The sequence below is a fragment of the Aotus nancymaae genome, unplaced genomic scaffold (genome assembly GCF_030222135.1).
Source record: "Aotus nancymaae isolate 86718 unplaced genomic scaffold, 86718_ANA_hifiasm-v0.15.2.pri h1tg000053l, whole genome shotgun sequence".
Lineage (NCBI taxonomy): Eukaryota > Metazoa > Chordata > Mammalia > Primates > Aotidae > Aotus > Aotus nancymaae.
Window position 1 is genome coordinate 13,709,720 of NW_026988467.1, and position 21,932 is coordinate 13,731,651.

The following is a 21,932-nucleotide window of genomic DNA, read 5'->3' on the forward strand; positions in this document are numbered from 1 at the left end:
AAAAAAAAAAAAAAATACAATGGATACTCCAGCTTAGGCAACAAAGTGAGAGACTTCAGGGGTATCCATCCCCTGAAGCATTTATCCTTTATGTTACAAACAATCCAATTATACTTTTTTAATTTTTTAAATTTATAAAATTTAAAAAATATTTATATTTTTTAAATTTAATTTTTTAAATTTATATTTATTTATTTATTTAGAGAGAGCGAGAGAGAAACCGGAGAAGGAGAGAGAAAGAAACAAACAGCTAACTCTCACACTGAGTGAGAGAATCCAGAAAGATGGAATCCAGGAGAGGAAAGCAGCTTCCACACTGAGTGGAAGGGAATAGAGAGAGATGGAGTTTAGGAGGGGAAGACAGGCTTCCACGAAGGGATTGTGGAAGGGGACTCCAGAGGGAAAATCCAGGAGAGAGAAAGATGACTTCCCGAAGGGAGTGTTTGTGGAAGGGGATCCAAACATGGAGGCCCTCCAATTATACTCTTTTAGTTATTTTTATTTTATTTTATTTTGAGATGGAGTTTCGATCTTGTTGCCCAGGCTGGAGTGCACTGGTGTAATCTCCGCTCACTGCAACCTCCACCTTCCCGGTGCAAGCGATTCTCCTGCCTCAGCCTCCCGAGTAGCTGGGATTACAGGTGTCCACCACCATGCCCAGCTAATTTTTGTATTGTTAGTAGAGATGGGTTTTTGCCATGTTGGCCAGGCTGGTCTCGAACTTCTGACCTCAGGTGATCCACCGGCCTCGGCCTCCCAAAGTGCTGGGATTACAGGCGTGAGCCACCGCGCCAGGCCTGGATTCTTCTTAAATTACTTGCGTTACTAAACTTTACTTCTTTGACTACACCTCGTTGTTGAGGTGTGGCCACACGGGGCCCTGAGCACATAGGTAGGTTCCCATAGGTGAAGCATGTAGGGCGGTAGGGTAAGGGCGCTTAGTTTGGTGGATCAGGTGACAGCTGAACCGTACAGTCAGGAGACGGAAGCACATTCAGGCCAGGGCGGAGTGGAGGCAAAGGCTGGAGGACAGAGATGCTGCAGGGTGGGCTACAGTTTTGCCTCTAGGCCAACTGGGTCCCAGGCCTAAGAACTGAAGCGATGGGGATGACCCACACCCAGACCATGGGTCATGGAAGGGTCCGTATATGGTGGGGGGCCCGGGCGCTTTCTCTGCGTCAGAGGGTGTCTGGAGGGAGAGGGAAGCCTCCGGAGGTCGCCCGCTGCGTGTCTTGAGCCGGGCCTCCACCAGAGGGCGCACAAACGAGGCGGTGCTGAGGCCCCCTAGCTGCCGCTCTAGCCAACCTGGTCACAGAGTCGCGCCGCTTCCGGCCGTAGAACGGAGGAACTGTGGCAGGAGCCGGAAGTCCGGTGGGCTCCAGGCGTCGCGATGGAGGAGAACGGGTACGAGTCGGTGCTGTGTGTCAAGCCTGACGTTCACGTCTACCGCATCCCTCCGCGGGCTACCAACCGTGGCTACAGGTGACTCCCCGCCGTCAGACCAGGCTAGCTCCGATTTAACCCTTTATCCGCCGCCCGGACACACCCACTGCGGGAACCGAGGACAGCCCTGGCCAGTGTAGGGGCGAGGGGGGAGCTAATGCTGCTGCTTCTTCCAGTTACAGGCCCGAGCAGGGAGGCGGACCCAGAGTTTCGGCCGTCTCAGTACGACGCACGGGACTCCTGGCGGCGGGGAAGGCGTTAAAGCCGTGTCTAGTGCTTGGGGAACACCGGTGGGCTGCCGGGTACCTATCCTTGGTCGGGGGTGGTGGTGTCGTAGACGCTTCTCTTTCGGCGCTAACCGATGGCCTTGAAGGGATCTTTGAAAAGCCTTAAGCGGGGAGGTGCGCTATCACAGACGGAAATCCCCGAGAGAGGAGGGGAGGAAGCCCAGAGCCGGCCGAAAGGACTCGTCCAGAGTAGCTTTAAGCTGACGGTCGAAGCCCAGGGACCCCTTCCTACTCAGATCCCTTCCCACGAATTTCACCCTTGAACCCAGCCTGGGGCAGTTGGGAAGACCCCATCTACATTTCTCTAATCTCTACCTGAGACGAATAAACACGCACGCTTGTAAACATAGAGTATCTCTGCAAGGGAACACAGGAAACTGCCCTGGGGAGGGGAACCGCGCCGTTGGAAGGAGACTTCCTTTACCTTTTGTGCTATTTGCATTTTGTTACCCTTTGTATGCGTTATCTATCAAAACAAGACGAAAAATATTAAAAGAAAAAAGATATACTTCATACAGACAACTTGGCCTATGGCTGTTTTGTGCCGCGGAGTGGTGGTGGGGAGTGCTCGTATGTGCGGGGGTCTGGGTGGCTCTTGAAGTCGATGGTTGTCCAAGTTTTTCGGAAATACAGGATTGGCCTGCACCACAAGAATGATGGAGCGTCCACATATCCTCTTGTTACTTTCCAGTTGTGTTACCATGGGCTCATAGCTGATTTTATGGTGAAAAGATGTGTTAGTGAACACTACATTCATGAGATATTTTAAAATAGTATTGAAACCAAAACAACAACAGTAACCAGAATACATTTGCTTTCTGTCATCAGACTGGAGATGGACCATGAAACGGTTGATGGTCGTCTACCCCCGTCCCCTGTTGAGTCTTCAGTAGGATGAGTTTGGTTCCTCTTGGTACCCCAGAGAGCGAGGTTACAAATTGTCAGGACTGGCTGGTTTGGCTTAGAGGAAGCTACCGGTGCCTGCGCTTAATTCTTGGAGCTTTCCTTAGCCTGAATCTCAGGCCTGGTAAGAGGAACTGGAACTGAGTCTGCTGATTTTCTGAATTGAGAGTCTGCATTTGTGCAGCTCTGGAGAACTGGCATAGGGACTTCCAAGAAGAGTCTCCCAGAAACAGCTGCAATTCTTGCTATTTGGGGATTTTACTGACCTTTTCTTAGAACTAAAATGTGAAGTTATTTTTTTTTTTTCTGCCTTGATAGAGTTATAATGAAGTTATTGCTTTAAAAGAGCCAAAACAGGGCCAGGCACGGTGGCTCATGCCTGCAGAACTTTGGGAGGTAGAGGCGGGTGGATCACTACATCAGGAGTTGGAGACCAGCCTGGCCAACATGGTGAAACCCCGTCTCTACTGAAAATACCAAAATTAGCTGGGCGTGGTGGCAGGCACCTGTAGTCCCAGCTACTCCGGAGGCTGAGCTGGGAGAACGCTTGAATCCAGGAGGCGGAGGTTGCAGTGAGCTGAGACCATCCCTCAGCACTCCAGCCTGGCAACTCCATCTCAAAAAAAAAAAACAACTGCCAAAACAGCTGGCTGTGGGGGCTCAGGCCTGTAATCCCAACACTTTGGGAAGCCTAGGTGGGAGGATCCCTTGAGCCCAAGACTTCAGGACCAGCTTGGGCAACACAGTGAGACCCTATCTCTTAATTTTTTTTTAAATTAGTGGGGTGTGTTGGTACACACCTGTACTCAGGAGGGAGGATCTCTTGAGCTCAGGAGGTTGAGGCTTCAGTGAACTGTGGTTGCACCACTGCACTTCAGCCTGGGTGACAGAGTGAGACCCTGTCTCAAACAAATCAGAGCCAAGAGAGGCATTGCTGGCCAGGCTTGGTGGCTCACACTTTGGGAGGCCGGGGCGGGCAGATCACGAGGTCAGGAGTTTGAGATCAGCCTGGTCAACATGGTGAAACCTCATCTGTTCTAAAGATACAAAAAATGAGCTGGGTGTGGTGGTGCGCACCTGTAATCCCAGCTACTTGGGAGGCTGAGGCAGGAGAATCGCTTGATCAACCTCCGGGAGGCAGAGGTTGCAGTGAGCCGAAATCGCACCATTGCACTCCAGCCTGGGCAACTGGGCGAGACTCTGTCTAAAAAAAAAAAAACATTCCTGTAGGTTCATGGTTTTTCCTGGATTGCTTCCTAAGCACCCATTCACTTTTCTCACACGTACTATTGTTCTCCTTTTCTCTTCTGGTGATTGCTCCCTGCTGTCTTTTTCCTTCAAGATAGTCTTCCTGGTCTCAAAGGGTCACTGACCACTGCAGTCAAGCAATGTCAGAAACAGAAACAGGTGGCCGGGCACTGTGTCTCACGCCTGTAACCCCAGCACTTTGGGATGCCAAGGCAGGTGGGTCATGAGATCGAGAGATTGAGACCATTCTGGCCAACATGGTGAAACTCTACTAAAAATACAAAAATTAGCTGGATATGGTGGTGCGTGCCTGCAGTCCCAGCTACTTGGGAAGCTGAGGCAGGAGAATTGCTTGAACCCTGGTGGCAGAGGTTGCAGTGAGGTGAGATTATTGTGCCGTTGCACTCTAGCCTGGGCAACAGAGTGAGACTCTGTCTCAAAAAGAAAAAGAAAAAGAGTCGGGTGCGGTGGCTCATGCCTGTAATCCCAGCACTTTGGGAGGCCGAGGCGGGTGGATCACGAGGTCAAGAGATCGAGACCATCCTGGTCAACATGGTGAAACCCCGTCTCTACTAAAAATACAAAAAATTAGCTGGGCACGGTGGTACATGCCTGTAATCCCAGCTACTCAGGAGACTGAGGCAGGAGAATTGCCTGAACCCAGGAGGCGGAGGTTGCGGTGAGCCGAGATCGCGCCATTGCACTCCAGCCTGGGTAACGAGCGAAACTCCGTCTCAAAAAAAAAAGAAAAAGAAACAGAAATACGTTTCTGCAGCTGCTTCCTCTACAGAAAGGAAACTGGAAGGAAGTCCTATCCGGAGGAGGATTCTGGTCTAGAGAATGGGTCCCCCATCGACAACCTACTGTGTTTTTGTATGGCTCATACCTAAGAATCGTTTTTACATTTTTTCAATGGTTTGGAAAATTTTTAAAGGAGAATATTTCAAACTGGGAGCATTATATGAATTTCAGGTTTCAGTGTCTACAGTTGGATTGAAATACAGCTGTGCTCAGTAGAAAATATTCATTTAAGATACCTAAAGCATCAACATGTGCATGTACCATATTGCTTTTACTCTACAGCAGCAGAGATGCCTTGTGTCAGATATTTACTGTCTGACCCTTTACAGAAAGTGTTTGCCAACCCTTGGGCTAGAACAAGTAGGCCTTTCCATCCCCAGCATTGGGGTCACGAAGCAGGAGCCTCTGGCAGAGGTTCAGTGGTGTTTGTCTCCTCAGGGCCGCGGAGTGGCAGCTGGACCAGCCATCATGGAGTGGCCGGCTGAGGATCACTGCAAAGGGGCAGATGGCCTACATCAAGCTGGAGGACAGGACCTCAGGTAACCGCAACAAAGGCTGCCCTGAGCTGAGGGGCCACACTCCCACTTTATGACGGGAGAGTTGGCCTGGTCTGGCCAGGCTGCTCAGGGGTCGTGGGAACCTGTCCTGAAAGTCAGAGAGGTGTGTGTACCTTTAAGCTGTAACATTCCCTCACCTTAGTTGTAGCATGTACTGTCCCCAGGTGTAAAAATGAGTATTTCCTGTCAAATACCAGTTCTTTTTAGGAGTCCTCAGGAAAATATGGAGGCCAAGGAAAGGAGACTGCAGCTTGGTCTGGGTAGGAAGTAGGAAGCCCTGGAATTAGCCTTGAAGACAGGCGGGGTGAAGATGCACAGCCTCTACCGCTGGGCTCTGCTTCCTACTGAGGAATTGTTTATCAACGCAGCTGCAACTCCCAGAGCTGACCGCACCCATTCACTGAAGGAGCTGAAAACTGCCCTACTCAGCTCTTTCTGTAGGGAGAGGACAAGCCAAGCTAGGTTGTGTTGGGATCAGCTGGCAGAGATCGTCTTGAGGGAAACTTCAGAAGTCCTGGGCCACCAGTGCCTCTGAGTGAGCTGTGGACGACAATGCCTCTGGAGTCCCCCTAGCTGAGACCCCGAGTGGGGTCGGACATAGTGCTGGCCCAGTCAGGTGCCACAACGTTCAGTCATTTTTTTTTTAATCTGTAGAGATTTTCCTTTGTAGAGTAGAAGAAAGTGCAAAAGTTTAGAGACGGAACTCGCTGCCTCTTCTCAGAACTATGTTCTGCCTGAGCTGCTGGACATTGGGCGAGCTATGTGACCCCTGGAGCCTTGGCCTCCTTGTTGAAATGAGGATCATATTAGTTCCTCCTTCATAAGATTTTTGGAGACAGGAAGTGAGCAGATATTTATCTAATCGCTTTATGAACTGCAAGGCAACCCAAAGCATTGATTTGTTCTTTGGGAACTTGGGTACTGGCGGCAGAGGAGTTTGAAGAGGCAGCTGCCATGGCCAGACCAGAGGATTTTAGCTGGAGAATTGCTGGGATATCCCAGGTAGTGTCATGAGAGAATGGTAATACCTCTCATTCTCTGGGGAATTTGGGAACTGTGACTTTAACATGACTGCCTAATGTAACAGCCACTGCCCAGGGCTGAGCCTGCCCTGTGGGACCCACCCCAAGGTGCTCTTAGCTTAAGGTCATACCTGGGTCACGTTAGTCTCTGACCTTCCCATTAGGTAATGAGCATATCACTCTAGGCCAGGCTTTCTCAGCCTCGGCACCGTTGACATTTGGGGCCAGATGGGTCTTTGTTTTGGAGAGCTGTGGAGCCCAGTGAGGATATTTAGCAGGACCCCCCAAGTTGTGACAATCAAAATTATCTCTAGACATTGCTAGATGTATCTTGGGGACAGGGGAGCAAAATCGCCCCTGATTGAGAACTGCTGTAGGCTGAAGGTATCTTGGTGAGGTTGGAACAGACGGCAGATAAATTGACAAGCTGCAGATTCTAGGGCTGTTGGTTTTGAATCAGTTCAGCCTTGATTACAAAATTACCTCTAGGCTGGGCATGGTAGCTCATGCCTGTAATCCCAGCACTTCAGGAGGCCAAGATAGGTGGATTACTTGAGCCCAGGAATTCCAGACCAGCCTGGGCAATATGGCAAAATCCTGTCTCTAATAAAAATACAAAAATTAGCCAGGCGTGGTGGTGCACACCTGTGATCCCAGCTACTTCGGAGGCTGAGGCACAAGAATCACTTGAACCAAGGAGGTGTAGTTTGCAGTGAGCTGAGATTTTGCCACTGTACTCCACCTTGGGTGACAGAGCAAGACTGTCTGAAAAAGAAAACAAAAACCCAAAAAACAAAGTTACCTCTAAACCACAGGACTCACTAGAAGGTATTTGGTTAAATACTTAGAGCACCTGTGAGGTGTGACTTATGCCTGTAATCCTAGGGCTTTGGGAGACCAAAGTGGGAGGATCACTTGAGGCCAGGAGTTAGCAGCCTGGACAACATATCAAGACCCTATCTCTAATAAAAGAAATTGAGTGGACATGGTGGCATGTGCCTATATTCCCAGCTACTCGAGAGGCTGAAGCAGGAAGATTACTTGAGCCCAGGAGTCGAGGCTACAGTGAGCTGTGATCCACTGCACACTGCACTCCAACCTGGGAAACAGAGCATGACCCTGTTTCTTTCTTTTTTTTTTTTTGGTCATCCTGGCTGGAGTGCAGTGGCGCAGTCTCAGCTCACTGCATCCTCCTGCCTTAGCCTTCAAGGGAGCTGGGACTAAATGTGTATGCCACCATGCTTGGCTAATTTTTATATTTTTTGTAGAGACTACGTTTCCCCATGTTGCTCATGCTGGTCTCAAATTCCTGGGCTTGGCTGGGTGCGGTGGCTCATGCCTGTAATCCCAGCACTTTGGGAAGCTGAGGCGGGTGGACCACTTGAGGTCAGGAGTTCAAGGCCAGCCTGGCCAACATGGTGAAACCCCACCTCTACTAAAAATACAAAAATTAGCCGGGTGCGGTGACGGGCACCTGGTTAGATTCAGACAATTGAATCTAAAACTCCACTACTCGGGAGATTGAGGCAGGAGAATTGTTTGAACCTGGGAGGCAGAGGTTGCAGTGAGCTGAGATCACGCCACTGCAATCCAGCCTGGGCAATAGGGCGAGACTCCATCTCAGGAAAAAAAAAAAGGTATAAATCAAATTTCTGGGCTCAAGCAACATACCCTACTTCAGCCTCTCACAGTGCCCACAGTGGTGGGACCACACCCAGTCCATGACCCTGTTTCTAAAACACAAAACAAAAAAATACTAAAAGCACTAACAGAGGTCAGCACATGCGAAAAACTGATGCCGGTCATAAATGCTCATGGAAGTTTTACATTGCACTGCGCCTGTCGAGTGCTGTAGTTGACAAGGTGATGTGTTTCACGAAAGATCCTTTTAAAGCTAATCACACTTACCCTGTAATTCAGATTGAATTAAATTAGCCTGCTTCAGATTCTCTATGGGTGTGAAAACTTCCTCCCTTCTTTCCACGGGGCTCACTGTTCCCTCTTATTGTCCTGCCTCAGGCACTATTCCTCGTCAGCAGGTGTACCTAGGGCAGGGCTCACCTGTTCTAGGACACTCAGGGTTTGGGCAGGTAATGTAAGTGGGTAAAGCAGATGGAACGGATGGGCTAGCAGCTCCAGCTTATTCTCAGGTAGGCTTGGAGGCTCAGCATTGATAGAGGTTAATTTTAAGAGAAGCCAGGCAAAATGCTAAACTGTGGGCTAGATTTGACCTGTAGGCCATCTCTAACTTAAATCTTTCCTTGGTTATATTTTCTGTGTCTTCCCTTTAGCAAGAATGGATTTGATTTGAATCCCAGAGTAAGGTTTGCCAATCTGTCTCAGCTGGCTAGAAGTGCCTTGCAGGAAAAAGGCCCAGTGGTATGGTAGAAACACCTGGCTGGAAGGGGGCTCAGGGCTCAGCCTAACCTGTGCTTTCAGGGGAGCTCTTTGCTCAGGCCCCAGTGGATCAGTTTCCTGGCACAGCTGTGGAGAGCGTGACGGATTCCAGCAGGTACTTCGTGATCCGCATTGAAGATGGAAACGGTAGGCATGGGTCCTGGTGCTTCCTCCTCTTGAGAAAGGTTTTCTGTGCCTTTGGAAGGTGGGATTGATATTTTTTTTGTCCCCCCCAGGGCGACGGGCGTTTATTGGAATTGGCTTCGGGGACCGAGGTGATGCCTTTGACTTCAATGTTGCATTGCAGGATCATTTCAAGTGAGTGGTTCTGGGAGATACGTGCTCATGCCCCTGCCTTCTTTCCCTGGGCAGAATGATCTTCCAGGTTAGGATACCCAGCTGGTTGTGTGTGATTTGTCTGGCAGCAGAGACTCAGGAAAACCCAGGGCAAGCCAGCTCTCTGCTCCGCCAATGTTCATCTCTGCTGTAAAGCCTTCTCCTTTACCCAGGGCCCATCTCTACTATACCAGCCTTCAGGCCTGCCACCTGTCTTCCCTTACCAGGCCCCTGAGCAGCCAGAGGCCTTATGAAGCTCCTGTGACCTTTCTGGGCCTGCTCCTCCATGTAGTCAGTGGCGCTTGGATTCCCAGGGCACCCAGCAGACGCCCTGATGTCCTTTTCTGAAGCTAAGGGACAGGGCAGGAAGTCCTCCTCCACCGTCTGCAGGGCTCAACCTCAGACTGCCAGTGGGTGGGCTGTGCCCAGCCACTCATGTGGGCGCCTCTGGCTCTTCCCTGACCTGGGGCTGCTGGGTGGTGTGGTATGGAGGGTAGGGGACCTTTGTGCTGCCCTCTACTTCTGGGCATCTGTCTTGTCTCCCATCTACCTCCTGAGTGTTCAGGGGTGTGTAGAGATTGCATCTTAGTTCTCAGGCCTCAAGCTGCAGAGGGAAGGGAAGGCTCTCACGTGTCCCAGAGACGAGTGTTAGGACCCTCTATGTAAGTGATCTCACTGAACTTGTAGCCATCTTGAAGATCTATAGAATTGTTGGCATATTTTGCTGACAAGGAAACCAATGCGGATGCAGCTACGTAAGTGTCAGAGCAGGATTTGAATTCAGGCCTCACTCCCAAGCCTGCACTCTTTCTGCCACCCAATCTCCCTGTGAGCCTCAGCCTGGACTGCTGGCAGGCAGTAGTGAAGTGAGCCGGTGATTGCGGGGCAGCTGGTCTCTTCCTTCCTTACGTTTTCCTCATGTTCTCTCCCCAGGTGGGTGAAACAGCAGTGCGAATTTGCAAAACAAGCCCAGAACCCAGACCAAAGCCCCAAATTGGACCTGGGCTTCAAGGAGGGCCAGACCATCAAGCTCAACATCGCAGTGAGTTCCACGCTTGCTTGGCTGTGGTGGCCATGGTCACGTGATATTTGTGGCCACCCAGCCCAGAGCCCATCGCCCTCCTTACAGTTCAGCTCCTTCAGTTTAGCAGATGTTCAGTGAGCATCTGCCTTGTGCCAGGTCCTGCACCAGGGGTGAACGAGAGACCTGTGTTGTCATGGAGCTCAGAGTTGAGCTGAGACAGGCAGGTAAAGATGTGATTACAACATGGCAGGAAACGTTCCATGACTAAGGGGTGCCCTGGGTGCTAGAGGAAGAGCATGAAGCCCATAGTTGTGAGAACCAAGGAAGGCTTCCTGGAAGAAGGGACCTGAAGGCAAGGGAAGAATGATCAAAGGGTGGTTCACACAGGAACAGCAGATGCAAAGCCTCTGAGCTGAGGACCATCAGTCACTTGCTGCCAGAGATGGTGTTTCTGTCCTAGCTATTAGAGTGGATCAGAGGGACTTGTGTGTTCATCCCAGGCTGCGTCTTGAATAAGGAAGATTTGGGAGAGTTCTGTCAGGAAGGCGTTGAGGTGGGCGCTAGGAGTCCTGGAGGGCTTCTGCTGATGGTGTTATCCTGGCTCCCATGTCTTCGTTCTGAGCTACTCTGCCTCTGGCTTTTCCCTTTCAGCTCCTGTTCATAGGAACGGGTTGGGCTGGGCTGGGCTGGGTTCCCTAAAGTTGGCCTTTATTTGGCTGCAAGGGTGGAGTGAGGAGATGAAGTCAGAGCCATGATATTGGGGACCCAAGGACCAAGTGGATTGGCTTTTGTTTTTGGCAGGAATACTGTGTTGGGATGTGTTTTTGAAGCTTTGTAACTCAGAAATAATGCTTTTCCTCTTTACTTACCATCTCTTTCTCCTCTTTTCTGCTTCTTGCTGGTGGTGATTTGGGATCCTTGAAGTTGGCCAGCTGGCCCTTAAGAGAGAAATGCAAGTCCAATCCAGTGGACTGGTTGGGATGTGATTCTTTCTCTTGCTTGGAGGAAACTAACATTTAATGACCATCAGCTATGGGCCAGGTAGTGTTTTTAGGTGTTTCTCATATGATTTAAACATCCTCTCCCTTTCCTCTATGAAATGAGGTAATGGAGGCTTAGGGAGAGTTGAGGACTTGCCCAGGGTGACAGAGCTAGAAGTAGCTGGCACAGCAGGACTCACACTGAGGTCTTTGAGGTCTTTTGACTTCAGGGTTGGACTTACTATTCTTTCAAGCTACTGCTTTCCGTACAGGTAGGGAACACATTATCTTCATTCATCTGTGTGACTTGTGCTGGTTTCTGGCTCATGCTTGGTGCTCAGATTTTTGTTTGTTTTTTTAAAGCATTTTCTTTAAGTATAGTATGCATGTAAAAAAGTGTACGAATCATAAATGCAGAACTCAGTGAAATTTTAAAAACCCAATTTATAAATTTGCACCTAGCTCAAGAAGCAAAAGATTGTCAGCACTCTGGAGGTATCTCTCCTGATCCCTTCCAGTAACTACCCTGAGTAACCACTATCCTGACTTCAGATACCCTTGATTGTGCTTGTTCTTAACTTTCATGAATGGAATCATACATCTAGTCCTGCTGTGGTGTGATTTCTTTCTTTTACTCAATGTCATTTTTGTGAGAGTCATCCATGGTGTTGCTTGTAGTTTGTTCATTCTCATTGTTGTGGCGTGTACCATTGTGAGAATTTACCCAATTGATTCATGTTTTACTGATGATGGACATTTGGGTAGTTTCCAGTTTGGGGCTATTAGAAATAGTGCTGCTGTAGATGTTTGAGTTCATGTCTTTTGATGCATATGTGTATGAATTCTGTTGGTTTATGTCTAGGAGTAGAACTATGGAGTCATAAGTTAAGTTCCTATGTTAAGCTTTGTAGATCCTTTCAAATAATTTTTCAGAGTAGTTCTGCAGTTTACACTTTGACCAGCAGTGCATGAATGGTTACTCCATATCATAGTCAATATTGATAATCTACATTTTAGCCATTCTGGCGAGTGTGTAATCATCTGTCATTGTAGCTTTGATCCGCATTTCCCTGATGAATGAAGTGGGGTGCTGGGTTTTAAAGTGAACCTTATTTGTGATAGATTCAGAATTATGATGCATTAGATATAGCTCGTAACAATGGGGGTGCTAGGTAGGGCCATCTTTTGGTTACACAGATGTTGGGGGTCTGGGGTCACCGTGGCCCTCCTCGTGGGGTTTTCTGGTGGCAGTGGGACTCCAGCAGGACTGGCTGATTTGCATTCCTCTTCCCTCTTTAGAACATGAAGAAGAAGGAAGGAACAGCTGGGAATCCCCGAGCCCGGCCTGCCTGCACAGGAGGGTTGAGCTTGCTTCCTCCTCCCCCAGGGGGCAAAACCTCCACCCTCATCCCTCCCCCTGGGGAGCAGTTGTCGGTGGGGGGATCCCTCGTCCAGCCAGCAGTTGCTCCCACTTCAGGTCAGTGCTCAGTGGGTGACTGTTGGATCAGTACCTGTAGGGTTCTCTTCTCACTGGCAGCCGGGCTCCATGGTGTTCCCTCTGTCACACACACCATGTAGTACTCGTCCGTGTCAAAGCAGAAGGCCGGTACCCAAAGCTGATCCTGCACACACTGGGTAAGGGGCTCCTCCTACTTCCCCTTTAGGGCTTTCTCCCTGCCCTGAGAGGCAAGGGCTGGAACTTGTTTGTTACTGTGAAATCATCAGCGTGTCAGTTCCTGGTTTCTGGTGTCTGCTCAGTGGGTACCTAGTGAGTGCGTAATGGAGACATGGTCTCTGCTCATGTGTAGTGGGAGTGATGAGTCACAGCACACAGACCAAATGTGTAGGGCCTAGAGCCACCACCAGCCGGTGTGATCTGGGGCAGCTTCACAGAAGAGGTGACATCGATCTGGACCTTGAAGGAAGGAGATGGAGTGGGAGTGGTTGGCATTCCAGGCAGAGAGAAGAACATGAATGAGGCTCAGATTTTTAGACACCTGGTGTATTTAGGGAGATGGGTGCAGCACAAGGTGAGTGGTGGGAAATGAGATTTTGTTTGGAGTGAGAACCACGGGTCTGGGAAGCTGAGAGCATTTGCTCCAGCAGGTTGTGCTGAGGAGCCCTTAGGAGACCCTGGGATTCCAGAAGTGAGTGCCTAGCGTCAGCGTCTGACCACGCTGGAGTGCCAGCCCTTTGCGTCTACCTCCCCACCCTGACCGGCCCAGCTTGATCCTCCTGGCCTTCCCCGGGCTGGGGGATTGTCACCAGCCTGCCTTCTGCACACAGCTCTCTCCAGCTTGCAGGCAGGAAGCCTTCCTGCTTTCCTGATTCCTAAGAGTCCCCAACATCGGCTCCCCTCTCTGGAGGTCATGCTTCACACCTCAGCCCTGTGGGGAATGCTCCAATCTGGAGAGTGGCAGAAGGGGCAGCCAGAGAGCCCCTGCCAGACACCAGGAGCTGTTCTTTAAGGGTTATTTCTCAGAGTGGGGTCATAGGACCACTTGCCTTGGGCATCGCAGGGGAGTGGGGGCAAGAATCTGCATTCTTATGTCTAGTTTGTGTGTTGAGTAAAGTCTGAGAGCTACTACCTTAGGCCTTCCCTCGGTTGCTGATGCATTTTTAACAGGTAATATGGTGCGCTTGCTGTGTGCCAGGTAGAATTCTAGGCACAGACCAGTACAGCATCAAGTTCTGGCTCTCAAGGGCTTGTGTGCTGGTGTCTGAGACAGGCAGTTAGCATGTCTACAAACAAAATGGGGTCAGATAAGTCAGGAATAGCAATATTTGTGGAGTGCTTACTATATGCTCCAGAGTAATATGGTTAGGTTCAAATTTCAGCTTACCAACTTTGTGATCTTTATTGATTTTTGAGACGGAGTCTCACTCTGTCACCCAGGCTGGAGTGCAGTGGCGTAGTCTCAGCTCATCACAACCTCCGCCTCCCGGGTTCAAGCAATTCTGCCTCAGCCTCCTGAGTAGCTGAGATTACAGGTGCCCACCACCATGCCTGGCTTATTTTTGTATTTTTAGTAGAGACGGGGTTTCACCATGTTGGCCAGGTTGGCCTCGAACTCCTGACCTCAGGTGATTCACCCGCTTTAGCCTCCAGAAGTGCTGGGATTACAGGTGTGAGCCACGGTGCCCAGCCCAGTTGTGTGATCTTTAGAAAATCACTTCTCCATGCCTCATTTTTCTCATCTGTAGGATGGAGGAAGTAATGATACTTACAATATAGGTTTCTTGTGAGAATCAAGTAAGCTGGTCTATGTATAGCACTTAGAATAATTTTTGGAACATTCTAAATGCTCACTGAATGTTAGCTCTCATTTTGTTGATACCGTTATTGCCACTCTGTGCTGGAGCTGTTCTAAGCATTCCGTGGATACTTAATCCTCACACTAGTTTCATGGAGTAGTTACTGTTATTTTTGCCATTTTAGAGGGAAGAAAATGGAAACTGAAATGACCTGCACAGACACATGGCTGGTCCTGATCTGTCTCTCCCTAGGGGCTGGGTGAGGTTCAAAGAAGATAATGTGTGTTGAGCATTTGATGTACTGTAACCATTGAGGGCCCTAGTTTTATCTGTTCTCCTAGCCCAGAGCAGATTAGAAATAGCAAATTAGTGTGAAGGCGGAGGGTGGCAAACACAGGCCCTTCAGAAGGGACAGTTGGCAGCACTGGGGGAGGTGCCAGAAAAGCACAAAAGCAGGCATTGCAGCCCCATGGTGCCACCCACCTTGGTAGAGAGATAGGAATGAGCCTCTGTGTTAGCTCTTTGGAACGCTCTTCCTGACCCCTACCCAGTTTGGGGCCTGGGACTTGGCACGTGGCTGGCACATAGTGTTCTCAGCTAGTGGATCCAGACGTGGTGGTGCAGGCTTAATGTGAAGATGATCTTGCGGTTCTGGTGGACATTCTCCATTCAAGAAGCCAAGACAGGATATAGTATATGTTAAATAGATTTCAGCGTAAACAGTTGATAACAAAGTCACCTTCAGGTATGCGTGATAGGTGACATGGGACTCACCACCCTCTACCGGCATCCCTCCTTCCACCTTGTACGTGGCTTTCTGCTTTTTCTCTAGAGCCCTCAAGGGCTGGTGAGAAGACGCTAGAAGTGTGGCAACTCAATGGTGTTTTGTTGCCGAAAATCATGACTCTGTGTGGCTTTCCAGCTATCTGATGTCATGAGACTGATCACTGAGTCTCATTATTTGGTCATGGACACAACCAGAAAGAGAGGTCTCTGACTCCCCTGTCCCCTCTTCTCTTTCTACGGGTTGGACTCGGGAACATCAGTAGGAGGTGCTTCTGTACCCTGGCCACAGCCCAAGCCTGCCACCGCTGCCACCGCTGACATCTGGGGAGACTTTACCAAATCTACAGGGTGAGGAGGGCCATGTTCTGTGGTGGGACTGGGGACAGGGCCGTTGCTCTACAAACTTGGTATTGTACCGGAACCCATGTCTGCCTTCTGGTGTTAGGAGTAATAGTTTTGATTTGGATTTTCTTTTTTTTTTTGAGAGGGAGTTTGACTCTTGTTGCCAGCCTGGAGTGCAATGGCGTGATCTTGGCTCACTACAACCTCTGCCTCCTGGGTTCAAGCAATTCTCCTGCCTCAGCCTCCCAAGTAGCTGGGATTATAGGCACCTACCACCACACCTGGCTAATTTTTTTTGGTATTTTTAGTAGCAGTGGGATTTCACCATGTTGGCCAGGCTGATCTCGAACTCCTGACCTTAGGCGATCCACCCTCCTCGGCCTCCTAAAGTGCTGGGATTATAGGTGTGAGCCACTGCGCCTGGCCTGATTTGGATGTTTTCAAGTCAGCCAGAGGACAAGAGCCCCAGCATGCCTGCTTTGGGTGGCACACTTTTTTCCATGGAGGTTTTGCTGCTCTCTGCTGCTGTGTACCCTGGGACAACCTTTTGTAAATCTGGACCTTTCAATCGCCTCCCCAAGTGCTTTGGCTTGTCCCTAGCACCTCCTTCTTCTCTCCCCCATCCCCCACCCCCAGCTTCCTCAAAATACTGGACCTAGAATTCAGAACCAGGTTGCAGCCTCGGCCCATCCTCATAGGACCTGTGAGGCAAGGTGATTTGTCTTCTCTGACTCCATAAGATTTCAAGACTGAACCTGGGGCAAGGGTGAAAAGACACCAAATTCCTTCCGCACTATTATTTATATTATTTATATGGACAGATTCTAGGACATGGGACAGCATACATTTTCTTTTTCTTTTTTTGAGACAGGGTCTCTGTCACTCAGGCTGGAGTGTAGTGGCATGATCACGGCTTACTGCAACCTCAGTCTCCCATGTATCTGGGTCTACAGGTGCACACCACCATGCCAGCTATTTTTTGTATTTTTTTTGTAGATATGAGGTTTTGCCATGTTGTGCAGGCTGGTCTTGAACTCCTGGGCTCAAGTGATCTGCCCACCTCAACCTCCCAGAGTGCTGGGATTATAGGCATGAGCCACTGTGCCCAGCCACATTTTCTGTAAATAACTAGAGAGCAAGTAGTTTAGATTATTCAGGCAGTGTGGTCTCCGTTCTGGCTACTCAGTTCGGCTCTTGTTGCATGAAAGCAGCCACAGACAAATGTAAACGAATTGGCATGGCTGTGTGCCAATAAAACTTTATTTACAAAAACAGAGGCATGGGCTGGGCGTGATGGCTCATGCCTGTAATCTCAGCACTTTGGGAGGCCAGGCAGAGATCACCTGAGGTCAGGAGTTCGAGAACAGCCTGGACAACATGGTGAAACCCTGTTTCTACTAAAAATACAAAAGTTAGGCCAGGCGCAGTGGCTCACGCCTGTAATCCCAGCCTTCGGGAGGTCGAGGCCAGTGGATCAAGAGGTCAGGAATTTGAGACCAGCCTGGCTAACATGGTGAAACCTCGCCTCTACTAAAAATACAAAAATTAGCCGAATGCAGTGGCAGGTGCCTGTAATCCCAGCTACTCAGGAGGCTGAGGCAGGAGAATCACTTGAACTCAGGAGGTGGAGGTTGCAGTGAGCCGAGATCGTGCCACTGCACTCCAGCCTGAGTGACAGAACAAGACTCTGTCTCAAGAAAAAAACCCCAAAAATACAAAAATTAGCTGGGTGTGGTGGCACAGCACCTGTATTCCCAGCTGCTTGGAAAGGTGAGGCAGGAGAATTGCTTGAACCCCGGAGGTGGAGATTGCAGTGAGCCGAGATCATGCCACTGTAGTCCAGCCTGGGTGACAAGAGTGAGACTCCATCTCAAAACAAACAAAAAAACCAGAGCCATGAAACAACTACTTTAACCCTTTTCCTGTTTGCCCTGAGAAAACTCACCAGTGGCACTTGAGGCTGTAGCATTTACCCTGAGATAACTTTGCCATGAAATATATTGCTTTTATTATTATTTTCGCGTTGCTCTAGTATATCAGCTTTCGAAACATAAAGACCTCATTCTATTTATAGCATTCTGTCCTTAGTAGTGGCATTTCCATTTACAAAATATAGTAATTCTCTCTTTTTTTTGAGACAAGGTCTCACTCTGGTTGCCTAGGCTGGAGTGCAGTGGCGTGATCTTGACTCACTGCATCCTTGCCCTTCCAGGCTCAGGTGATTATCCCACCTCAGCCTCCTGAGTAGCTGGGACTACAGGCAAGCGCCACCACCCCCAGCTAATTTTTTGTATTTTTAGTAGAGGTAGAGTTTCGCTACATTGTCCAGGCTGGTCTTGAACTCTTGTACTCAAGCAATCCACCTGCCTGGGCCTCCCAGAGTGCTGAGATTACAGGTGTGAACTACCTACCATGCCAGGCCCAAAATATAGTAATTCTCGATTGCTGAAAATGTCAAATCCTAGAAAACGTAGCATTCTTACACGTGATGTTAACATCGTTCTTGAAGAGTTTTTAGCCTAAGATTCGAGGAGGCCAGTTTTTCCAAAATAGACAGTGCTGATTATTCACATGATTCTAAAATAACTCCAACAGTTTTCAGTTTTATTTTCACATTCAAAATCAGATTTGCTTCAGCCTCAAAGAGTGTGTTTATGTAAAATTAAATGAGGGCTGGTGGTGAGTTGTACTCTTTTTCCTAGATGGGAAGGGGGTAAGCCCTGTAATCCCAGCAATTTGGGAGGCCAAAGCAGGCCGATCACTTGAGCCCAGGAGTTCGAGACCAGCCTGGGCAACATGGCTGGGAAACCCCATCTCTACTAAAAGAAATACAAAAATTAACCAGTCACGTAGTTCCAGCTACTAGGGAGGCTGAGGTAGGAGGATCGCTTGAGCTCAAGAGGTTGAGGCTGCAATGAGCCTTGAGTGTGCCACTGCACTCCAGCCTGGACAACAGAATGAGACCCTCTCTCAAAAAAAAAAAAAAACCTGGGCACTGTGGCTCATGCCTGTAATCCCAGCACTGAGAGGCTGAGGCAGGCAGATCGCCTGAGGTCAGGAGTTTGAGACCAGCCTGGCCAATATGGTGAAACCCCATCTCTACTAAAAATACAAAAATTATCCGGGTGTGGTGGTGGGCACCTATAGTCCCAGCTACTTGGGAGGCTGAGGCAGGAGAATCGTTTGAACCCAGGAGGTGGAGGTTACAGTGAGCTGAGATTGTGCCACTGCACTCCAGCCTGGGTGACAGAGCCAGAGTCCATCTCAACAACAAACATTTTGATAAATAAAGTTATATTAACTATGAAAAAAAAAAAACCACTGGGGACCAGATTTGGTCTCTGAGTCAAAGTTTACTGACTGTTGCTCTTAGGAGCTGGCTTCTTAGAGCTTTTCTGTCCAGAGAGAAACCAACTTTTATCTGCTTTGTATTTTCAAAGATCTAAACTCGTTCACCCTTCCCTGTATTCTCTTTACAGATCAACTTCCAGCCAGACCCAACCAGGCTGGGTTCAGTTCTGACCTGAGCACAATTTTCCCTCATGTGACTTCTGGGAAGAAGCTCCCTCATCTGGGCCAAAGGAAGGAGGGCGAAGCATTCCTCAGCTGGCCTGTATTTGGAGCATGAATCTCTCTTTTCTCCTTGCCTGGCTCTGTTGACAAACTGGGCATGTTTGGCAGTAAATTGGCATTGTGTCACACTGTTTCCTGGGATTCAAGTATGCAACCAGTACACAGGAGAAGAAAAGCTCCAGGATCCCTGTCCCCGTCTGTCCTCTTGACATGAGAGAGACTCTGAGACTTCTTCTATCGCAATGATGCATATTAAACACAAGCCCCTAAAGCAAAAGAATGGGTTGAGTTTGCTGCCTGGATTCAGATCAACCCATTCCTAGGGTCTGCAGGTGTCATATGATCACTGTTCAGTGGGGGGCTTTCTTTACCCACACTGGCTGTAGCCACTTGAGTTCATCTCTCCTCCAGAGGAGGGGTTCCTTCCTGATTTTTAGCAGGTTTAGAGGCTATAGCTTGAGCTTACAACCAGGAGGGAAATTGGAAGGATTAAGCAGCTTTTAAAAGTGTTTAAATGTTTTGCTTTGCTAATGTGCTGATCCTCACTAACTCATCTTTGCAAAAAGAACTGCTCCCTCAGTGTGCTCCAGCGGTGTCTCTGAAGGCATTCCTCACCGTCAGCGGCTGCCCTGAGCTTCAGGCAGCAGTGTTCATCTCTGGCCAGTTGTCTGGTTTCCATGTATTCTAGGCCAGTTAGGCAACACAGAGCCAAGGCGGGTGCTAGAAGCCGGCTGGAATGGCATTGGGGCAGGAAGGTGGAAGCTGTCAGCATGGAGCTGTGGGAGCCAGCACTCCTGTCAGCTCATGGTCCTCTGGGCTCACCGATTCACAACGAAGCTCCTGGCAGACTTGGGTTTCTCTCTGGTGGTTTCTAAAGTGCCTTATCTGCAAACAACTTCTTTCTTTTCTCCTTCAGGAACTGTGAATGACTAGCCGAAGGAACTCAGTAAACTAGAAGTCCAGGTTTGCTTGGATTACTGGCTTGTAAGAAATCTGAACGCACCTCTGAAATTCCTTTTATCAACTTACCTCTCGGTTGAAAGATTTCTTTTTTCAAGGGTCAAGACAATGAACTGAAAAAAGTGTTGGCTTTTTTGTGGGACCAGATTTTTAAGATAAAATAAATATTTTTACTTCTGTCATTGTATGTGAAAGATGAACCTGTTTCTGGTAGCATGGCTGCTAAACTCTCCAGGGTGCCACAGCTAGACTCGTGGCCACGTCTCTCACCACTCACCAAGCGTCCATATTGAAAGTTCAGGCCAGGGTGTCAGGCTGGCCAAAGTGAGGAAATCCAACCCTGTCGTCTAAGGCAGTCGGTAACCTCTCCTGTGTTCTCTAGGCTAGTTGGGTCTTTTCTTGTTTTAAAGACGGGGTTTCACCATGTTGGTCAGGCTGGTCTTGAACTCCCGACCTCAGGTGATCTGCCCGACTTGGCCTCCAAAGTGCTTGGATTACAGGTATGAGCCACCACACCCGGCCAGGGTCTTTTCATCATCTTTTGGGTGATGGGAAAGTAGTTGCTTGAATCACTGTGTGGGGCTTAATCTCCTCTTGTGGAGTCTCGTGATACAGGCTGCTGTGCTAGAGAGTCTGGCCCCTCCTTGCTTTCTGCCCTCCACCAAACCTACCCGCAGAAGCATCTCCCTAAGTAGTAGAGGGGTGCAGATACCCAGAGCACAGTGAAACCCTAAAGAATTCTCTAAAAGAATTAAAAATTTGTAAAAAGCCACAACACTTCTTTTGCCTGAGGATTCTGTAAGAAAGATGCAGTTTTTATTGTTAGTTATGGAAATAGCTACTCTGACTAAGAAACTGTGTAGAGAGGAGAAAAGAAATGAAATTGAAGATCCTCTTGCCCATTGAATAAGGATAAAGAGATTGCATCAGAGGATCCTCAGGAGTAGTAACTTTTGTGTTGATTTCACATAGCATTACTGCCCTCTGGATGAGTTACTTTTAAGTACTTGGAGGGTGGAAATCAGAAAGCTTAGATGTAGAGGAAACTGCATTAGAAGTATGTACCGTGGCTGGGCGTGGTGGCTCATGCCTGCAATCCCAGCACTTTGGGAGGCTGAGGTGGGCAGCTCACCTGAGGTCAGGAGTTCGAGACCAGCCTGGTGAACGTGGTGAAACTCTATCTACTGAAAATATAAAAAGCCAGGCATGGTAGTAGTGCATGTCAGCTACTTGGGAAGCTGAGGCATGAGAATTGCTTGAACCCAGGAAGCGGAGGTTGCAGTGAGCTGAGATTGTGCCACAGCACTCCAGCCTGGGCGACAGAGCAAGACTCTGAAAAAGGGGAAAAAAAAGAATTATGTACTGTTGAAGATCAGCACTTGGATTGTGGAGACAGACCGGGCCCTAGTATCTAGGCTATCCCCTGGTTAGATGTGCGGCCACAGGCTGTTCTTTCTCCTAAGCATCGCTCAGATGAGGCACCAGCAGATGCCCATTGTGTTGTTTGGCCTTATTACCTTTCTCTGGAGTCAGGTAACTACCCAGAACAGTTCGTCATGGTAGGGAGGAGGAGGTGGCACAGCTGATGACAGCCCTCAGGAATCTAGCCTGAAAAGCACCTTGAGGGGTCTGTGGCAAGAGCACGGGACAGCTCGGTGCTCTCCATCACCAACTGGAATCTCAGCTGAAAAAAACTCATAACAGGACCAGAATCTCCAGGAAAACTCAATCCCAAACCAGGCATCTCTTCAATACACCTGACGAGTTTACGAATTGGTAGGTGGATGGTAGAAGATGGGTGCTTTTTTGGGGGGTATGCTAGGCCTCAGTTTCCCTCTGCAGAATGGAAGGATTTGGATGCACTGGGAGGTGTGGCTGATAGACTCCCAGGTGGCCACCATGATCCTCACCTGCTGTTCACAGCCTTGTGTAATCTCTGCGCCTTGAGATGGGCTAGACCTATGACTGCTAATCAATAGAGTGCCACAAAGGTGACAAGATATTATTTTCATGGCTGC

The 21,932-nt window shown here is 49.0% G+C and overlaps 1 protein-coding gene across 3 annotated transcripts; it reads left to right on the forward strand.

The window, feature by feature from the left end:
* Window positions 1-1,348: 1,348 nt before the first annotated feature.
* On the forward strand, window positions 1,349-20,096 carry NECAP2 (NECAP endocytosis associated 2). Of its 3 annotated transcripts, none has more exons than XM_012440127.3 (8): window positions 1,349-1,482; window positions 5,121-5,221; window positions 8,701-8,805; window positions 8,895-8,976; window positions 9,928-10,036; window positions 12,298-12,475; window positions 15,303-15,387; window positions 18,861-20,096. In XM_012440127.3, exons 1-8 carry the CDS (start codon window positions 1,391-1,393, stop codon window positions 18,901-18,903), a joined length of 795 nt encoding a protein of 264 aa, XP_012295550.1. In that variant the 5' UTR covers window positions 1,349-1,390; the 3' UTR covers window positions 18,904-20,096. The 3 variants fall into 3 exon arrangements, with proteins under 3 accessions (XP_012295550.1, XP_021523972.1, XP_012295549.1); XM_021668297.2 differs by having other exon boundaries at window positions 15,300-15,387; window positions 18,861-19,001; XM_012440126.3 differs by lacking the exon at window positions 15,303-15,387.
* The last annotated feature ends 1,836 nt before the right edge of the window (window positions 20,097-21,932 follow it).